Source organism: Hakea prostrata, chromosome 2, assembly GCF_041222555.1.
Source record: "Hakea prostrata isolate BN-2017 chromosome 2, UWA_Hpros_2, whole genome shotgun sequence".
Lineage (NCBI taxonomy): Eukaryota > Viridiplantae > Streptophyta > Magnoliopsida > Proteales > Proteaceae > Hakea > Hakea prostrata.
This window is the reverse complement of record NC_142601.1, coordinates 23,247,729-23,268,197: the sequence shown is the minus strand read 5'-3', so window position 1 is coordinate 23,268,197 and position 20,469 is coordinate 23,247,729. Positions and strand designations below refer to the sequence as shown.

The window sequence follows — 20,469 nt, the reverse complement described above, 5'->3', positions numbered from 1 at the left end:
CGGAAGTCTAAGTTTTCGAGAAGGGCTCAAAAGATTAAGTAGTGCCCTCTTCTATCAGCTGGATGAAAAGGATGCAACGCATAGATACAAGGGCAACTACCGTAGTGATCTCCCACTGGAGAGAATACAACATGTGGGTAGTGTTTGAGCCATCGCAATCCTCCTCTCCACTTCTTTGCATGGCTTCAATATCCCCTAAAAGAGAATAAAACAGTTTAGAGTTAAAGAGGGGGAAAACCTGAAAAATAAGAAAGTAGGTCCTTCCATATTAGCCAAAACGATTGCTCCACATTGTGTTGACTAACTCTATATCACCATAGGTTCCAAACTTTTCTTGAAAGAAATCCACAGAGTCTTCTAGCAATGTTCCTTTGAAGAAATTTACTTCCAATGTCAATGGAGATGCTTTCCAGACTTGTTGGGCAAAAGGGCAATGGACAACCCATGCACCACTGATTCAGCTGAAGACAAGCAAATTAACTAGGGAAATAGGGTTGAGGAATCCAGTTCTCTCAAATAATGCCTGACCAGTTGGGATTGCTTCATGTGAAACTCTCCACAAGAAATTTTGGATCCTGGGCAAAGCATTAATCTTCCATATATATTGTTCTCCAGTGAACATTGTTGGGAGAGTATGAACTGCCAGCTCTTTGTACGTTTGAACTTTGAATGTGTCGACAAAGAAACAGAGTTTTAACCTCAATTTAAATCTTAATTAAGCCATGATTCATAGTCATCATACAACCCAATGGACAGCTGATTCCATTTTATTTTGGTTTTGACATTAATTAGATTCTATAATCCCAATTTCCTTTTCTGGTAAACCATAACCTCAAATCTTTTTTGGTTAAGTAAGCCATAATCCCAATTGATGCTTTTTTTTTTCTTTCTTTTTGGGTCAGATCCAATTGATGCTTTGATCATCAATGAATACTTCGATCGTATAAATCTGTTAAAATGGAAATCTCAGTCATGATATATAGGGAAGCTCTTGAGTATGTGAGGTTGAAGGTGGATGGGAAACGAAAGGGAAAGGAAGCAGGAAGTGAGATGAAGGAAAATGGAGTGGACCAAAGGATTTTATTTCCTTTTACTGAAAGCACAAGTAAATTAATAAACTAATATTAATTTTTATTTAAAACGTAAAAAATGATTATAAATTAGAAAAATGATACCCTAGTCAAACACCTAACTAGTTTTCTTGAAGAAATAAAATTCACTTTAAATCAAAATATTTGCATTTTGCTTTCAACCAAACGAAGTTGATGTTCAATGCATTTAAAGAACGTGGGCTCTTTGTGACCACAAGGCGAATAATGATATTCACTCATTTACAACTTTCAAGCTCTTAGTTTGGACTTTGGATCATCTACCGACATGGAGGTGAAATTTTTTAACTCACGTGATTGGTTAGACTCATGATACACGATTTAACCTAAAAATAAAATCTTCTTTTCAAAAAAATTCTGAAAATGTAGAAATCCGTACCTTTCTCTTCTCCTCACAATTTTACTCAATCAGGAAATATTGGGCGGACTATACAAATGGTTTAATCAGAGTACTAAGGCTCTTTTTGGTATCAATTATCATTGTCAATTATGAGAAATTTTCATTATTTTAAATTGTTTGGCATCTATTCTGAATTTTAGTTTTATTTAAAATAATAGAAAAACCTCCAAAATCCATAATGAACTTTTTGTCCATTATGGATTATGATGAGAATTTCATTATCTTCATTTGTGTAAGTTTACTTAAAATTCTATAAGTAAGATGAGGGTAAAATAGTCAATACACATTCTTTTATAACAACCATACTTTTTCCTTCTTTTCTCACTTGTTTACTATCATTTTTAACAATCTTTTATCTTGACACCAAACTTATTTTCCATTTCATAATTTATTTTCGATAAAATTCACCAAACCATTTTTCATTATTGACAAAAAATGAATTCTTGTACTTATTTATTTTAAATAGGCATAATAGAGAATGAGAATTGATACCAAAAAGAGCCTAATTAGTTTACCAAAAAAAAAAAAAGAGTACTTATTAAGACTTTCGGTTCTAATTCGTACTCTTAAAGTGCAGAAGTTGGGAAAGGGTAAGTTTGTAATTCTCTGTCGTTTAATTCACCCATCTTGAACCCACTTGAACAGTGAAGGAAACCGACGAAAAAGGTTCATATCAAAAGGAAAAGAATCATAAACGGTTGGTTTAAAATCAATTATTTGGTTCCATTTCCATTCAACATTCTTACTTACTGCCCGGCATAGATTCAAACTTCCATTACACATCAGAGCTATTGCTTGGTAACAGTAATAAATGAAGATTCATGAGTTCAGATTTCTACTGGATGAGGAGAAAAGATTATGAAAATATAGTTACTGGACTAGGGAGATCATTTCCCAAGCTCAATAACAACGTTTATGGAAAGGATGATAAATAGGTTCACTAGAACTCACAGTATAGTCCCCTTCAATCATGCACAACCAATCCCAACAAAACTTACAAAAAGAAAAATTCAGAAATGGTATATTAAATATTATCAGTTAAAAGTTTGGATGAAAATAACTCATATTTCGTCTGTCAATGAATATAATGAGAGTCATGAATAAGTTAACTACAAAACCATAGTTTTACTTTGAGGCCGATAGGTCTGTACAATACACTAGAAAGATTTCTAATGAAAAAATCTGGCAGAGAACGGCTATTGAGTGAATCCACTTACAAATGAGTAATCAATAGTATCCCCAAAAGTGGCTTATTCAGTTGCTTTGTATCGGTGAAGTCATCTGGAGTAAGTAAAGTCCACAAGCTACTTACAACTCTAGGGGTCCTAAAGATCCCCAGGAGTTTGGATCGTCGGAAGGCTCTGTGTCTCGAAAGAAAGCTACCGTCGGTCTTGCAGGCTGATCTTTCCCAAGGGGGAATTTCCAGAATGAATCTGAGTGCTGAAAAATTATGTAGAATATGACAGCTGAGCCCAAAAACAGTCCCAGAAGAACCAAGTAGAGCTGCCAATCTGTAGATGGGGATAAATGTCAACATTCAATATCCATCAAGTTTTACAGTCAAATGGTGTCCAAGTGCGGGTGGGTGCGTGGGGGTGTGTGTGTGTCTGAGAGAGAGAGAGAGAGAGAGAGAGAGAGAGAGAGAGAGACCTTTCCAATCAGCTGGCACGTTTAGGTTTGTTACAACAGCACCCCATTTACTAGAAGTTGAAAGTACTACCCTGCAAAGTTACATAATTTAGATTAAAACCATCAAATTTGAAGTCTCATAAAGTAACCGAAAACAAAAGAAAACCCTATAAAATATTTTATCCTGGGAACAAAGCATGTAAACAAGACACAAACCCCCAATCCAAACCATGGAGAGATGGGGAAAAAATAAAAAAGAAAGACATAAGAGAGATGCAAACTGGATCAATCACATTGATAACTAGTTTTCAAAGAGATATTCCAACTTCTTGCTCAAAGAAAAAGCTTCAATTTTTGTTAATTTCATGATCTGCTTATGAAGGCTGCATGAATATTGTTGGACACATGCATAGATTTAGGTTTAGTACAGAGAATGCCATAGAAAGAGAAATTTTTATGCAAGAGAAAGCTGCATCCAAATATCCAATGACATGCCTCATGAGATCCACAAGCGCATGTGAAATATTTACATGACAAGTGTCAACATAAGAAAGATACAAATAATGAAAAGTGCTCTAGCTTCATCCAGAAAAAGGCCTGGTGATACAATAGTATTTAGAGTATCCAGATGAGAAAAATCACTGCGGAGGATGAGTCCTATACATCAACCAAAAGAGTGCTTCGAAACCCAATGCTGTGTGTCTTTTGCTAGGCTTGGGTATGGATTTCCATTAGGTTAGATGAGCCGTTATATCAACCAGGATAGCCTCAAGCCTGATGTACATATAAACTGCCGTCCAACCTCTCTTCCATGAATATATCATATGCTTTGGGCTATGATCGCAGCCAGGTCAGATTGTGCCCACAGAGAGTTGTGATTTTGTCCAGTCCAAGGTACAAAGGCCCAAGAAAACCAAGGATAATTAACCAAGGAGACCTTGGACACTTTGAAAACCAAGGCCCAGCAACCCAAGTTGCACCTCTAAACCAGAATACGCAAAGCAACAAATGTACTTCCCTTTTAAGGCTGCCTTTTCCAGTCACCAGGCTAACTAATTGCCATAAATAAAATATGCAATGAAAGGCCAGGATGACTGTTGGAAAAAGTCATTACACCTCCATGCCAATATGCAACTACAATGGGCAAAAGGCACCAAGAGCAGTGGAGTGCAAGTTGGTCCTACCCTTCCACATGTTTTGCAAAGTGGCTGTATCAGGCTTGAAGCTACATCTCCAGGCTGCTATCCTGAGAATTCTGTGACTATCCCAAGAAACAGCCCTGCTTTTATGGAATTAATTCAAATCATATTTTGGAAGAAAAAATATCCTTAATCAATTGATGAAGAGATGGTTCCTGCTCTTTTCCACTTCAACACCAGGGTAGGATGAATGGATAAGCATTTTATGGGAAAATTTCCTAGATCTACTAAACAAGAAAATGTATTGCAAAACAGGAACGATTGTCTTTGTTTTACACCTATTTTCCTGGTAAACCGACTTGTTTTGTAATTATTATGTTAATCTACTATACCCAAGAAATTGTCCCTTAACTATTGTTTTCTCAAGATGACCAATCCAGCATTCCACCAGCTGAAAAAGATTACTCCTTTGATAATATTTATACAGATCATCACTCCATGGCAAAGATGAGACATTCCCCATCGGTAATGGAAAATAAGGAAGGAACCCAGCAAGGACAAAGCAACCAATACATAAAGATATAAGTTTTCAGGTCTGCACAGATGCAGAACCCTGCCTACATACGATATCAGCCAAGCGATAAATTCATAGTTGCTAAGGTGATAACCAGGCATGCAGATGCCTTGGTTGCCGGCGATAAGCTTGCTCAGTCCAACACCTTAGGTTGCCTAGATACCATGAGAACCATACTAGAATGGATGGGGGAAGGCTTTTATGGGAAAATTAAACCACCCTCCCCCCCTACCCTGGTGCCACATTGCCAAGTTTTAAACCAAGCAGTGTTCCCAAGTGGCAAAATCTAGGAATGAAGGATGCATGGGCCTTCTATGCTGTGCATGTCAAGGTATGTTGATGTATCCAGCCCCCAGGCAGCCCCAAAAGAGCCTAGAAGGGGTCCAAGCCCATCCAAAACAGGGCCTAAACCAATGGGGGCCGAATTCCATCCAGAGGTAGAATGGTCATTTTCCTACCCCTGGATCGAGTCATATTTGGTTGACCAAGTCCAGTTTTATTTTAGGAAAAATAATTCTGTTTTTATTTCCTGTTTTGGAGTCTAATTGTCGAGATAATATTGGTCTTTGATTGTTAGTTGGAGTTGTAAGTAGGTGAGGATAGGGTTCCCCAATTGTAGGAACCTTATCTTAAAAGGAGTTCTATTCAAGTAGGTAAGTGGAACCCAATTTAGTAGGGATTCCTTAGTTGAGTCTAGGAAGGTCAGTGGAGGCTATAAATAGCCTAGTTATTTGATGTAATTTTTCAATCTGGATTAATGAATTGATTTGAGTTTGAGAATTGACTTTGGGAAAGTCGTGGGATTTCCCTTGGAACCCTGTGGCTAGAATAGAGAACTTTTGCTTCAATTTTGAGATTCCTTCATCATTTTCTTCAAGCTCATCAGCAGAATTCCAGCAAGCTCACCAACATTCAAGTAAGTCAAGACCCCGCCCCATCCCATTCAGTTGCAGCCATTTCCCACCCCAAACCCTAACCACAGTAGCTCTTTTCTCCCTTTTCTTCTTCCACGTTTTCAGTCCTAACCCCACTAGGATTCCCACAACCCCAACCCCAACCCCAAAACCACCCACTGTACCCTCATTAGGATTGCCTAAGCCTATAGAACCTAGTCATAATCTTAAAAACCCCAAGCAGCCATAATTCTGGTGTTTTTTTTTAGAATTTCTGCACCTCATCTTCTTCTTTGAGATGAGTTGCAGAATTTTTAGAAGCTTCATTATACCCTAAGTCAGACCTTCCAAACCCCATTAACCTTTCCAAAACCGCTTAGTCCTAAATCTGAAACATAAAACCAAAATTTCCAGCAATCCTTCTTCTGCCCTGCGACAGCAAATCCTAACCCACTTAGGATTTGCTAACCCCCAACCCCACACCTTCCTTACTTTGCTCTCTAAAGTCGCAATAGCCTGTAGAAGTCAGTGCTAACCTCCTCTTCCCTGAGCAGCCCCTCTTTTCTGAGTTTGGGAATTTCTGCACTTCATCCTCTTTGTCGAGAAGTTGCAGAAATTTCGAAATTTATGGAAAATTCTGAAACTTCCCAATTCCCATGCCTTTCTTCTTAGATCAATTCTGAACTACAGAAATCCATCAAACAGCCTTGACAGCCACAGAACCAGAAAGCCCTACCCTCTTCCCCACCATAGCCGAAACCCTAAGTTTCAAAATTCAAATTTGAAACTTGAAATCACCAAACTTGAGTTTTGTTTACCCATTCCAGTAGGGTTTTAGACCCCTAAGCCCATCAACCGAAGCCTCCAGAGACATCATTTAAGTGTTGGAATTTAATTAGAAGATCCTGAAGATAACCCTAAACCTGGGTTTCCATCACATGTCTATCCCACCAAGGACCCCAACTTCGCCTGAAGAAATGGATAGATCATTTCAACAACTGAAGAAACATTGAAGATTCTCCAAGGAAATTACTATTTGCTTAAAGCTGACCACAAAGAGAGGGTTAACAATAGGACAAAGGGCAGCACAGGACGCTACCCTTCAAGCTATTGAAGACATATGTTCCAAGCCAAAAGCAGCACCAGTAATATAGCCTCACCTAGAAGAAACAATAGTTGCAATGGAAGATAAGAAATTTTGGATCAGATACTAAGAGAATCCAGAATAGTGAGAATCATTCCCCATCATCAATTACCCAAAAAGACTACGACAATGTGGTGAATATACGAGCATAATGGCTCCAAAGAAAGTGATTCTAACATTAATACAAAGAAAAAGAAAAGTGAAGTGATTCTAATATGTATGTCAGATATTATTAAAATGTCAAGATGAGTTTGTGAAAAGCTTTGCCAAACCTCTTCATTTTCCAGAAGAATTAAAGGCCCAATTGAATATGAAAATGTGGCAAATAGAAAGAGTTATTTAAGAAAAATTCAGGAGGATCTTTTTAATTACTTAAACACTCTGAATTGTTAGCAGGTTTACCTTTCACTAGGACAGAACTCTACCAAATTAATGTGTGTACCAAGATGGAGCCTCTTGCTCCAATGGCAGAGCTCCATTTTCTTTACATTCATTGCCAATATATCACCTTCCTTGCTTCCCCTGTATAATTCAGAAGAATCCCCTTTGTCAAAGAAAATCACAATCTTAATGTTACAATGAACATGTTAATTGAACAATGTAAGAACCATGTGAACGGAAGAAGATAGTGACAGCTACTGCAGCAAACGTAGAACAACATATTAATCTACCATTAGGTATCAAAAACCACATCACCAGCAACAGAAGTGAACAAATGTCATCAAAAGAGAATGCTATCCAAAAAATTTAAGACATGTTTGTTCTTCTAATACAAATGTCTCAGCGTGGGCACTCCCAACATATACAAGAAAATTGTATCACAAGTCATAATGGCAAATTATTTTGACGGAGGAACTCGTTTTTACAAGTTTTTATCCAATTAGTTGGCTATCTTTGGATAATAAAGGAAAAAAAAATAGTATAAACTGCCCCCCAAAACAGCTGTTATATTTGACTTTATGCCATAGTGAGTCGCCTAGTGGAAAAGCCTACAAATTGTAAACGAGGCTTTGACTTCCAAATCCCGCTCTTTAGAGATGATTTGGAATGCCATCTATTTTGATGTTTCTGCTAGGTTACTTTCTATGCCCCACCCCCCGGTTGTTGATACCCCAAGGAATAGGCTCATTGTTGTCTCCTGGGGTCTTAACTCCTCTTTCCAGTCTCCTTCTTGAAGGCTGGTTCCCCCCCCCCCCCTTTTGTTTCATCATTTGTTTTTTCTTGGCTTCTTCTTATTTAATTATTTTAATCATCCAAAAACAAAAAGGGCATGACTAAATGTCAGTAATTAGCTAAAATGAGGCATCCTCAATGCAATCAACATATTAACTTTCCCCTTAAGTTAGATGGCTCAGAAGACCCCCTTCAAAGCTGCTTGCAGAGGTGGAGTTTCTAAAGTGGATTATCTTGGATCAAGTTCTAATTGGAAAAGAGATTCTTGATGCCTGAACCTACTTGCCAATGATTTCTTCCTCATTAAGGGTGACGACCCCAGAAGATAAAGGAAAAACATACGTAAATGCAACGTGATAAAATGCAAATATTGTCCTGAAAATATCAGCAGTCATGAACCATTGGATGTCAGACATTAGTCCACTTCTATTCCCTAATTGGTCAAAGTAGGGTGAACAGAGCTCAAGAACCAAGTAAGCGTTTGGTGTCCCTAAGAGCAACTGTCTCAGAGGTTTGCCCCTACTAGAGCAATAGAATTGCACATAAAAATTCAGATGAGGGTTCAACCAGGCAGAGGATTGTATTCTATGAATGAGTGGGAGGTAGAAATATCTCCAACCATTACAAGCCAATTTGAACAGACCTTCTTCAAGCTAGATTGTGTTGTTTTTGTTAGAAAAAAAGTAGAACTTACAAAGTATATATATATATATATATATATATATATATATATATATATATATATAATAGACACAGAGACACACATATACGCACGTACATAGTTGAGCAATTTGAAAATACAATGAAGAAATTTTGTACTAAGTCCCAAGAGGTGCAGATTATGCTTATGACCCTTAATGGTGGGAAGAAACCCCTCAAACCACACCAAGCCAACAGACCAGAATTTCTTCCACTAGTACATGTTTATTTATTTCTTAATGTATAGACTGCCTGAAAAACAAATCCAGTTTAATATAATTTCAGTTTACTTCACATCATAGTCATTCAATGACATGCACCAACCAAATGTCAATTGCAGGTAAAACATATGAATGGGACCATCAAACAACAAGAGAGCCAGCAAAAGTACTCAAAGTTTTGGATATTTTCTAACCACTACAAAAAGGAAAAAATGATCATCGGACCAAGGAGCTTGAACCTGACTTAGGCCAGCCTAAAGTCCCAGGTTTAGTTTGGGTTTTCCAACCTGCAGGCTGGATTAGGTTTATCCCTCTGGCTGAAACTGGAAGCATCCATACATATGCATAGACAAAGGTTTTCTTGCCTGTCATTATGCCTAGTTAAGTATCGCAGGTCAATCTTTGCCACATGGCAATGCATGGGTCAGCCCATGTGATAAAGGACCAGGATAGCATCTTGTCAGTCAATTTCATCTTCTATGAATGTAAGTAGCTAAAATTACAAAAGATGCCATTATTTAACTTTTTATCTCTATATGATGGCATTTTGGTAATTTACTAGAACTTCAAATCAAAGTTTGAACAACTTTCCTTGCTTTGGCCATTAAGTCCTCTATCACATGGGTTATGTGCTGCTAAGTGGCACATAGCGAAGTGCTATATTTCACCTGGCAAAGGGTGACCCGTAGAAGGAACCATACAAAGTTTAACATAATGTATTTCTACATACAAATTATACATTAAGACCATTTATCATGCACCATACTTCACATTCAACTACAGACCTATGATTTTTGTATACCAGATACACATAAAAGTAAATTAGTCAAATAAAAGGTATCCTGCAACATAAATTCATGAAATATGTAAAGAGCAGGAATGCCCACCACAGCCTAGACACTTAGTATGCGTTTGGTAACGTTTCTGTTCTGAGAAACTAGTTCTTATACAAAACTGTTTTTTAATGTTTCTGTGCTAAAAGACCGTTCTTTGCTTGAAAATGACGTTTGATAAATCCATTCTAAAAATATTTTCAAAACACTAATAATGGAATAAGTTGGTGTTTTTTTTTTCCTTTTTGGGTTGAAAAATAAAGTTGGTGTTTGATAAACTTGTTTTAAAGCTTCAATTTGAACCAATTTTATCACGTTCGTTTCTGTTCTTTGGTAAAAACATCTTTTTTATGTTCTGCAAAAAGTGTTCTTTTCTGACCGGTTCGTTCTTAAAGAACAGAAGAACGAACCGTTTTATCAAACGCCTCTAACCAGTTCTTCCGTTCCCAAAGAACAGAAGAACGCCAAAAATGTTTTTTAAGAACGTTATCAAACGCACCCTTAGTTTTAGTTTTGGCATTACCCCAGCCTGAATTTAGGCCTGGATTTAGGATCCTGCCTCAATGCCTGGCCAACCCTATTTGGCTATAGTTTGAAATATTGTATAATCAGCATACAGCATTAGTAAATATCCAAAACAAACATCACACACCCAATGTATCCCAATCAATAAGTGAACAACAATAAGATAGTTTCAAAAAGAAACTACAAAGCAATTCTAAATAATAATTAACCCAACATTGATGTTGTGGGTTTTGATGATGATCAAATTGAGAGAAATCAAATCAGCCAGTCAGCCTTAACAGGGCTAAAGCTCCAACTAAAAGGAAGAACTGAAGGGACAAAAAATTCAGCATCCAGCAGGATAAGATACCCTCATATAAAGTCTCACATAAAAACACAATATACTCAACAGATGGTAACAAAATGAGCACTCACAGTGCAAGATATTTTCCATCCAAGCAGATGGATAGAACACAAACTGACTTTCTAGGTAGCTTTTTGTGCCCAATTCGATTCCAAGTGCTGATATCCCAAACTGCAATTACTGCTTTATCACCTGTTTTTATATACTTACATGATCACATTCAGAATATAAATTAAAACCTATGATATGATAACAGATATGGTATACAAATGCTCTAAAATCTCATGCAGACCCTTTTGAACAGTGCAAAACAAGAACGGCTTGGTCCCATCCCTAGAAAACCGACAACATTCAATCTTCTCATCCTGCAACAGAACATACATAGTGCACTCAGATCCAAAGAAAGGAAAGAGAAATTCTGCACAGTACTATCAGTATCATTTAGTGAGAATGGAAAAATAAAAGAAGGGAAAGTAAGTCCAGACCGAGTTACGGGTCAAAGATGCCAAGGGAACACCATCACTGGTACCCCATACTCGTGCAGACCCATCATTTGATGTTGATGCAAGGAACGCTGAGTCCAGGCTGAAGTACAAAAAGATTATTTTACATTTATAATGATATGATCAGATAATTTAATAGAAGATACATAAACAATCCAATGAATGAACAAGTGCTGGATGCATACAGCATACCCTAGAGATAAAAGGGGTCCAAGTTGGAGGGGTGAAGAGGAGGTTTAATTGTTGTGGAAACAAATATAAATAAGAAAAATCCATGTATTACTGTATGGTAAAATTGAGTTATAGCAGACTTAAACAGATTTGATATAATTTAACTCATGGCCCATAAAACACAAATTAAGACAACAAACTAGCTAATTGTATGTTTTAACCAGCCAACCAAAAACTTCTCAATTGCTTTATAACAAAAAGATAAATATTCTCTAGACCCACACAAGTACTAAAGATATCAGATCAAGTTTCTGATATCAATTCAGACACTGGCTAGCAAAATGAACCATCAATAAAAATCATTAGTTTGGATTACCAGAAGGCAAGTTAAAGCAGGTACCTGTCAAAGTAGCTGTCACCTATCTTGACATCCAAGCACCTTGACAACTTGTAATGCAGATCCTTTGGGCTTCTTTCCTTAGGGATATGTCTATGGTTGGGTGCTACATATATCGGGCCTCAATCTCATGGGTTTCTATCTAACATTTACTCTTATGGCTCTCAAATGTGGGCAATTAGGTTGCACATGGATTAGTTGTTTCTTTATTTACTTGGTTTGATTTAAATGGTTTTGGGTTGTTCTCACTGAAATGGTTCTACTTAGTTCAATTTAGGTTGCAACCAACTGTTAGTAAGTGTTCTAGTCGAGCTGGAATTGGATTTTGTTTTAAGTCAATTGTAGTTTCTTCGAATACATTAAGGATTGGCTTAAGCCCTTCCACTTCAGTGTAGAAGTATATTTTTGAGCTGTTAATAAAAGACTAACAGGGGCATGACACGAATTTGACTAATAAAAAAGCTGCTGGCTTCAGCTGCCTTTGCCTCCATAGGAGATTTTCTCTAGAGAGTGATCTATAGCCTTGAAGGATTGGTATGTTATCCAATCAACTCCTTGACTATAGGAAGACCAGGAGGATGAAGTTGTGGAATTGACGTGTGTATCCGATTGACCCCTTGAAAGCGGGACACCTGGGAAGTTCAAATCCACTCAAACCTCTCCTTCAAGTTTTCTTTAAATTGCTAACAAAAAACCACTGGCAACGTTCGACTGCGATGCCGTTGAAAATATTTCCCAGATCCTCAATTCTTCGTCCAGTACTCAAAAAACATTAAATTTCCTACTCATTCACTAATCTTCTAATTCCACTCTTTAATTAGAATCTCATCTTTCTGTTTTTTTTTTAGGGGATCTTTTATCTTTAAAGATTTGTACTTCATTTAGTTTCATTTCTTTTCGTTCGTTATTTTCAAAAAATTTCCAACATATTTATTTGACTTAGTCCTTGTCATGTACTGGGTAGATGATTCTCTTGATTTTAAATTGAGGCTGGCTTGCAGGGGGAGGCCCAGGGGAACCAATCCCCTAATCTCTTGTGTAAAACGGAGCAGGCTTATACAGACAATGGTTGCTCCTGGTGGCCAAGGAACCAGCTCCGGCTGGCCCATACAACATACCGAATGACACAGCTGATGCTTGAACAACGAGAGTGAAGAATAAGCTTGATGAATATCCAGAAAAGAAAGAATAGATGCCAACAAAGGGAAATCTCTCAATTTTCCACTACATGGATTATGCTTGAGGATCAGATTAAGTTCAGTAACAAGGTATCAGGTAGCTGCCACCGAATGAAAGATCTGTTTCAGCACTTAATTACTTTCAACCCAGCAATTAAAAGACATCCATATTTTGACCATATAACCTTCTGCCCATACCGTAAACCTTATCTAGCTCCTGGCCAAGTCCCTCACTCAAACCCTAAAACTCCCACCCCTATCTATTCCTAAGAAGACCCAAAAGTCATCCTGCCCAATCCAATCATCACCTTAGTCCCAAACATGGTTCAAATAATCCGCTCACATAGTTGGAAATTCAATCCTAATGCTAAACTATTGATTTCCTCAATATTAACTTTTACAAAACTAAGAAAAAGCAAAATCTTTCTGAAACTCTAGATTCAGCATTCAAGCCTTATCTATGGAACCCCAAATCTCCACTGATAGACTTCCTATCAAAAGAAAAGCTAAGATCGAGGACGACTTAGCCCCAGCTAACCTACAAATCATAGAATTAGAAATAAGGACAAAAATTAGTAACTTAGTGTCTAAAAGAAACCAATCAATAGAAGTATGATCAGTGTAGTTTAGGATGAACCTTGTGTGGTGGTGAAAAACTGTAGCAAGTTTCACTTGATTACAACAATTGGATTAGGAGTGCAACATTGGCCCTGATGGGCCTAAGTGCCTAACCCACCCTGGCCAACCCTGAGCCTGAATGAGGCCTGGGCTTAGAAGGTTGGCCCTAAGGCCAAGTCAAGGTGGCCCAAGATTAGGCTCAAATTGAGTTTTTGACCCCATCGGTCCTGCCACCCTATAGGATATTTTTGGTAAATATAGGACAATGATATGGAGTCATGGATTATTTTGTTGATTTGCAGTTAGGGTCAGGGTCAGGGTTTGGTTGAGTATTCGACCTGACCCGACCTGGCTAGTTAGGCTAGGTTATTCAGGGCCATGGTCAGGGTTTTAACAAGTCCAGCCTGTTGCAGCCTTAGGTAATATAGGTGAATTTCTAGAAATGGAAGATCTAGAAACCCAGCTGTGAGATGGAGTGTAAAGAAAATTATCCAATCAACCAATTATTTGAGTCACACATCTGATCCAGTGTGAGTTTCCAGTAAAAGTTTAACAAGCAGTTGATGGTGTAGATGATCAAATGTTTATTTTCTACAAGCAGTAGCAGCATCAGGGGGCCATCAATAGCAAAATTTGAAATAGATAAGAAAGGTAATATAGGTGAATTTAGAACTAAACAGCAAGGATCCTTCAGCCCTGGATTGGCTGTCAGGCTCCAAAATACAATCTTGCCTTCATGCCCTCAGCCCAGAATAGTTTCGTAATTCCTGGTTATAGCTCTTACAGCATGGCAGTAGCCTTCTTATCAGTCAAATTGGACCAGCATAACATATACAAAAGCAAAGCTTCATTAATCAATAATTCATTAGGTATGGACTAAAAACAGCCTATTAAATATTTATAGAGACCTAATACTTGCTCTCGAAGTTGCATAGAATTTAGAGTACTAATCTTAAGAACAAAAACTAACTTTTAAAATACTAGGCTCAATAATTCAGCAATGTTTACTAAAATAGAAGCTAACCTCGGAGAGGATTAAAACTGACTCTCAGCTCTAAAATAGAAACAACTTAATACTCTCTAGGACTCAGCCTCTTAAATGGTGCAAGCAACTTCTTCATGTGAGCAACCATCAGAAACTTCCAACAATATTCAACCAAGACAAAAAAAAAAGGGGCCGTAAAACTGTTCATGTGAATAGTGTTTTTGCCTCTTTTGGGCCCCTCTAGAAGACAAGCTGCACTGATTTGGCATGGTCCAGAAGGTCCATCTGAAGCTGGTTTGGTTCTGCCCAGCCTCTACACCACCATAATTTTTTGGTCATAACCCAACCATCAAACCGTAACCTTACCTAAACCTAATTTGGCCCTAAAACCCTACAATCAGCTTGTTCATCAAAGATTTTAGCTTTTGGCTCCTAGTGATCTCCTAGACTCCTAGGATTACATCAACTAGTCTTCTCTTGGCTGCATAGGCAAGCCTTTTTATCACTCAAATCACCTTGTTGGCATCGTCCTATATGCAAACCTCTACAATCAATTTCCAGCCAATTTCACTAGTTCAACGCCAACTGCTGCATTATTTGGCATTAGAGCCATTAAGAAGGGAAAAAGGGGAGGGGGGGAGGCTCTAACAACTCTAATCATCTGAATGTTGTACCAGGTCACCCGTCACCACTTCCCTCCTCTGAATGCTACCGTCCCAATGGAAGATATACTTAAGAGGTTAGACTGACAACATGTCAATGATCCTACCACAAAGATGTATGGAAAAGCCGTGAAGCAAGAGCCAGCCAATGAGATTATGGTTCCCCAACAAGAAGAAATTATTGAGACTATGGAAGGTGAGGAAGAACTTAGAAACCAAGACTTTGACACAGAGAAGGTTTAAGACATGTTCATGGATAACCAAATGGACATGACTGATATATCAAAGTTGACCACATAGAGTTCATGATCCACCACAATATTTTGAAAAGAAAGTTCCCATCTTGAAGATTTCAATTCGAACATCCTTGAGCTGCTGGAGATATGTTTTGGGCAGAAACTGGACATGACCACACAAAGCTCAACAATGAGGTTCTTTCAAGTGGGGGAGAGTTGATATAGGTCAAAATATGAAGATAACAATCCCAAACACTGTTCATGTAAACAGTGTCGCAACCTCACATTTACCTCGTGGGGGTTTTAGAAAATCTTGTTGGTCCGTTAAGTGGAGAAAGATTTTATCTAAAGCTGCCATAGTTTAGTTTCTATTTTCAGTTTTACTAGTATATCGATTCCAATTAGGTAGTTCCTAATTTCATTTTGTTACTGTTTTTGTTTTTTAAGGTATTTCAATGTTTGCCAGCTGAATTTACAAGAAGTTCTATTTCAGTTGCCTAGCTTCCATTTGCAGTTTCTATTTTGAGACTTTCTATTTAGCAAAGATTAGCCAATCTATGTAAATAGGTCTCATCGTTTGCATCAGAATTAAGACTTGATATAGCGAATTGCAATTGCTTGCTTGGAAGTGATTGGTCAGAAAAAACTTGTTTAAGCAGCTGAGATCTCTACAGGAGAGAAGCCCAAAGCTGAGATGTCCTACCATCTATCACTATCCCCTTTATTTTAATCTGAATAGTCTGCTTATTCTTTCTGTGCTCTTCTTCCAAATGTAAACGAGAGAGGAAAAATGAAGGCAAAAAAATTGATATTCGAAAACCAAAAGTACAGAGAAGAAAGAAGACAGAAGAGATGAGGAGAGATGCAGAGGTGGAAATGTTGTGCAGAATGCTCAGCTCTCCATCTAATGCAAGCCCTTATATGTTGAGAAACAATACTAAGTTTAGGAAAGAACATGTTTCCTAACATGTTTCCTAACTGATTACATGACCTAAAGGAAAAAAGATATTACATATAATGATATAAATCAGAAAGGAAATAAGCCTATGGTAGCTTGACATCCAAGCAACATGGGTAAAAGGGGAAACATAAACTAATGTATGCATGACCTAGGTGTACCCCCATGGTACGCAATGCTTGTGTACCGTTCCATAATGTTAGCAATATTCAGTGTCCATCCTGATTGTGATGGTATGGCTGCAATTGATCCCCAGCTGGTTTTCCTAGTCTGAGGTTGAATGTCGCATTACAACTGCTTGGCTTAATTAAGCATTGTGACAACTGACAACTGTGGTACCGGAAGGGCTTGAGTACTGTTACATAATGTTGGCAATATTTAGTCTCCTTCCTTATTGTGTTGATCTAGCTGCAAACGATCCACAGCTGGTTTTCCTAGTTCAAGGTTGACTCTTGCATTACCAACTCCTTGGCTTGCCTAGAGATTGTGACAACTGACAACTCTGGTACCTGTCCATCCTTCAGCTTTACCAAATAGGAGTCATGCATGATATTTAAAAAAATCCAGTTAACCATTTACCCCACCCCTGTCTACCCCGTCTGAACTCGCAAGATACCTTCCCTGGTTACCTCCAAACACTAGGAAGTGTGATCATGCTCTGCAAGACCGGTAAGGTATGGCATTACTGATACCTAGTTGTTGTGGTGAATACCAGCCAAGCAGAATAAATATGACTGTTTTAGATAAATAAACTCATACATTAGTAACTAACAAGAGAAGTCCAAAAGAAATAGTTGTTGCAGTGGATGTGTTTCATGCAATGATAAGACTAAGATGACACCCCCCCCCCCCCCCCAATCCCGCCCTCTCTTCCCCACAAACAGAGATAAAGCGGCAGGCAAGAAAGCGGGGAAGGAATCTGCAGACAGTGTCAAGTGTAAATAGAAATGAGGTACATACTCAGTGTCACTTCTTTGACTTTATACATGTTTAATATTTAATAAAGGATGATCACGTTCATGTTTACATTATCCTTGTAAATTAAGTTGTCCTTTTCATCTGTGCAGAAGTATTCAAATACAAAGCGTAAATCATGCATCTTTTTTTTGGGTGAATGTAAATCATGTATCTGTGGATGCATACATGCATATATGTATAATGCTTGACCATACAAAGGAAAACAATGAACACTGAGTCTTACCTAATATCCAGATCTCGGAAAGACTTGTGTGCTCTTGGTTCATCTAAAATTACGTTCAGGCTTGGCCATTCAAAAATCCTAAGGCACCCATCCTATAGAGGACAAACAAATACACCAAGATAAATCGGGTGTTACAATACACACACACACATATATATAACAATGATAATAAAATAAAATCATTAGAGTTACGTAAACTACGGTATTGCTTATAGTCATGAGCATCATAATTGTGTGCCACATAGAAAACTTTATAGCTAAAGAAATTTTCATTACATAAACTGCAATATCATACGCTCATGAGCACCAGTCCCTTTCAAAAGATATTTAGAACACTCATTGTTACAACTGTGGGAGCAAAAAAAAAGTATCCCAATGCACGAGGTTCCCACTATTCTCAGGTCTGGAAAAAAAATATATGCAGCCTTACCCACTTCACAGAAGCTGTTTCCATGTCTCTTATATATAGAGAACACTATGGGCCTCTAGGGCCTGCAAACGTGCAGTGGCCGATGACAGCATGCACAGTGGCATCATAGGGAGCAGGATTTCTGCCTCTTCCATCGTACACAGTGGTCATTTCACACTGCTACAAGTCTAGGAACAGTTGCTACTAGCTACTGGCCCACTTAGCGTTCTTTTGTATATATACAAGAGATCCAGAACTTAATACTACAAGGAAGTTCTCATTTAAATATGGCATAACAGCCCAATTGATTAACAAAAAAATCTTCACACTCCCATCATATAAATGGAAGTCATCTTCATGATAAAGAACAAAAATGCCCAATATCTACACAAGTAAAATAAATATCAGATGTTCAGGGATGCAGACATATGAGATGCTAGACATATTATACAAGCATGGATTGTATGTCGAATGCCTACCTCCCCACCTGAGGCAAACTTGGAACCATCAGTACTAAAAGCTAGACATTTCTGCAGACCAACAGCTTGAAGAGCACCAAGGTCTTTTGCCAACAGCTTTATACTTTCTTCCTGAACAGACAACTCAAATGCCCTGCAAGTTTTAACCCAATAAAAATTTCTCATTACTAAAAACGTCAAGAGGTCAAATAATAGTGCTGTCAAACAAATAATGAAAGCAGGATCAAGAAGAATTCATACTTCATACAATCATTTAAGTCATGTACACCACTAAAATATGAGATACCAAAGATTTTTTCTCTCTTTTTTTTTTTTTTTTTTTTTTTGGGGGGGGGGGGGGGGTGGGGGGGGAGGGTGTTGCAGAGAAAAGAATGATATCAACTTAATAGGATCAGGAGCTAATAAGACAATGGTTTTGCCATTTGAAACCAGATTCTCCAGTTTGACAAATGAGAAAGAACTTTGGTACCAAAAATTTTAAGGGAAGACAACGTTTGCTTCTTAAACTAAAGAAGGTAACTTAAGTTCCAAGCAGGGCTTTCTCCGCGTCATGGTTAGCCCACACCCATTAATCTAGTTTTACAGATTTACTAAAAGAAATAAATTATTGTCAGTTTTTCCTAAGCTTAGTAGATCGAGAGTTTGCTTTATGCAGAAAACAGAACATGACCCTTATGGGAAGCAAAACTACAACAAATTATAAGATATCAAATAATGTAACCTTCGGTAGTTTATTATAAACTGATAAGGCATCCAAATCACAGAAGGCAGGATACTTGTTTACAAAATTGGCACCCAAGTGGGGGAACAATGATCCAATCTACATCTCAAATTCATATAACAATAACTCAATCATATCCCCTCTGAATGAGGTCAGCTACATGGTTACTTGCAGAGATCAAATAAAGAATAAGAAGGCACAACACGGTTACACTTGAATGGTACCTTTCTCAAATGGTGTCAGCTACACAGATTCTTCCTCTCCAATCAGCCCCATTGAAAGACATCCTTGACAGGTGACACTAGACACTAGGCCTAAACCATGTAAATTTTTCCTCACTATGTCCCAAATTCATTGGGTGCAAATACTACACGCAAAGGGTTTATTCAGTATTGTAAGGACTATAAAGTGGATGCATATTTCTGCGCATATCTACGAATTATTAATTTCCAACAATTTACTACAGGAATTTTATTGTGAGGAAACGAAACAGAAATAGAGTGCAGGAAAGAAGAAGAAACCCACATGCAACCAGAGGTGGTGGTGGCGCAAATGATATCCTCTCCATTAGGATGCACTGCAATGCCCACTGGATCGCCCTCTTCGAACACATACGTAGCCTTCGATCATTAAAACAGTAAAAATTATGAGTTCTAGCTGAAAAGCATGAAAAAGAAGCTAAAGCCCTAATAAATACAGAGGTAGGTGAGCAACCTTTGGTGAAGAGGAAAGAGAGGAAGTCTTGGCATCGAACGAGAAGATCTCCAATACAGATGGAGAAGAGTCACCACGCCTTAACTTACCCAAGATCACTAGATGAGCTTTATCCGGCCTTCGAATCCAAGAAGCACACGTCACTGTACCTTCGTGCAACCCACTTCCTTCCATGAATCCACAAACACGAAGAAAGGCAAGACACAGTTGAGTTTGGAACTCTAAACTACTTCTGCAACTGAAATCGGAACTGCGAATTTGTCGACGAATAAACGCAGCTTCAAAACCTCAATTTTGAATTTCAACTAGCCATGATACATGATCGTCATATAAGTTATAACCGAATGGAATATTCTCAAATTATTCGATTTTTATTTTGCTTTTGACTTTAATTAAATTCTATAATCCCACTTGATGCTTTGATCATCAATGAATACTTCGATCGGTTAGTACAAATCTGTTGAAATTGAAATCCCAATCATAACAATAATGTATGGGAGAACTATTCAGAGATTCTTCATTTCGTCAACGCGTCTAGAAAGATTTGGGCTGGAG

General features: G+C 37.9%; 1 protein-coding gene across 1 annotated transcript; it reads right to left on the bottom strand.

Moving 5' to 3' along the window:
• Window positions 1-2,518: 2,518 nt before the first annotated feature.
• PHF1 (phosphate transporter traffic facilitator1) lies at window positions 2,519-20,219 on the bottom strand. Its single transcript, XM_089144449.1, has 10 exons — window positions 19,915-20,219; window positions 19,726-19,820; window positions 18,480-18,612; window positions 17,592-17,683; window positions 11,168-11,267; window positions 10,975-11,047; window positions 10,754-10,874; window positions 7,291-7,410; window positions 3,160-3,230; window positions 2,519-3,020 (listed from the first exon to the last, which is right to left on the bottom strand). The coding sequence occupies exons 1-10, from the start codon at window positions 20,086-20,088 to the stop codon at window positions 2,818-2,820; spliced, it is 1,182 nt and encodes a 393-aa protein (XP_089000575.1). The 5' UTR covers window positions 20,089-20,219; the 3' UTR covers window positions 2,519-2,817.
• Between the last annotated feature and the right edge of the window lie 250 nt (window positions 20,220-20,469).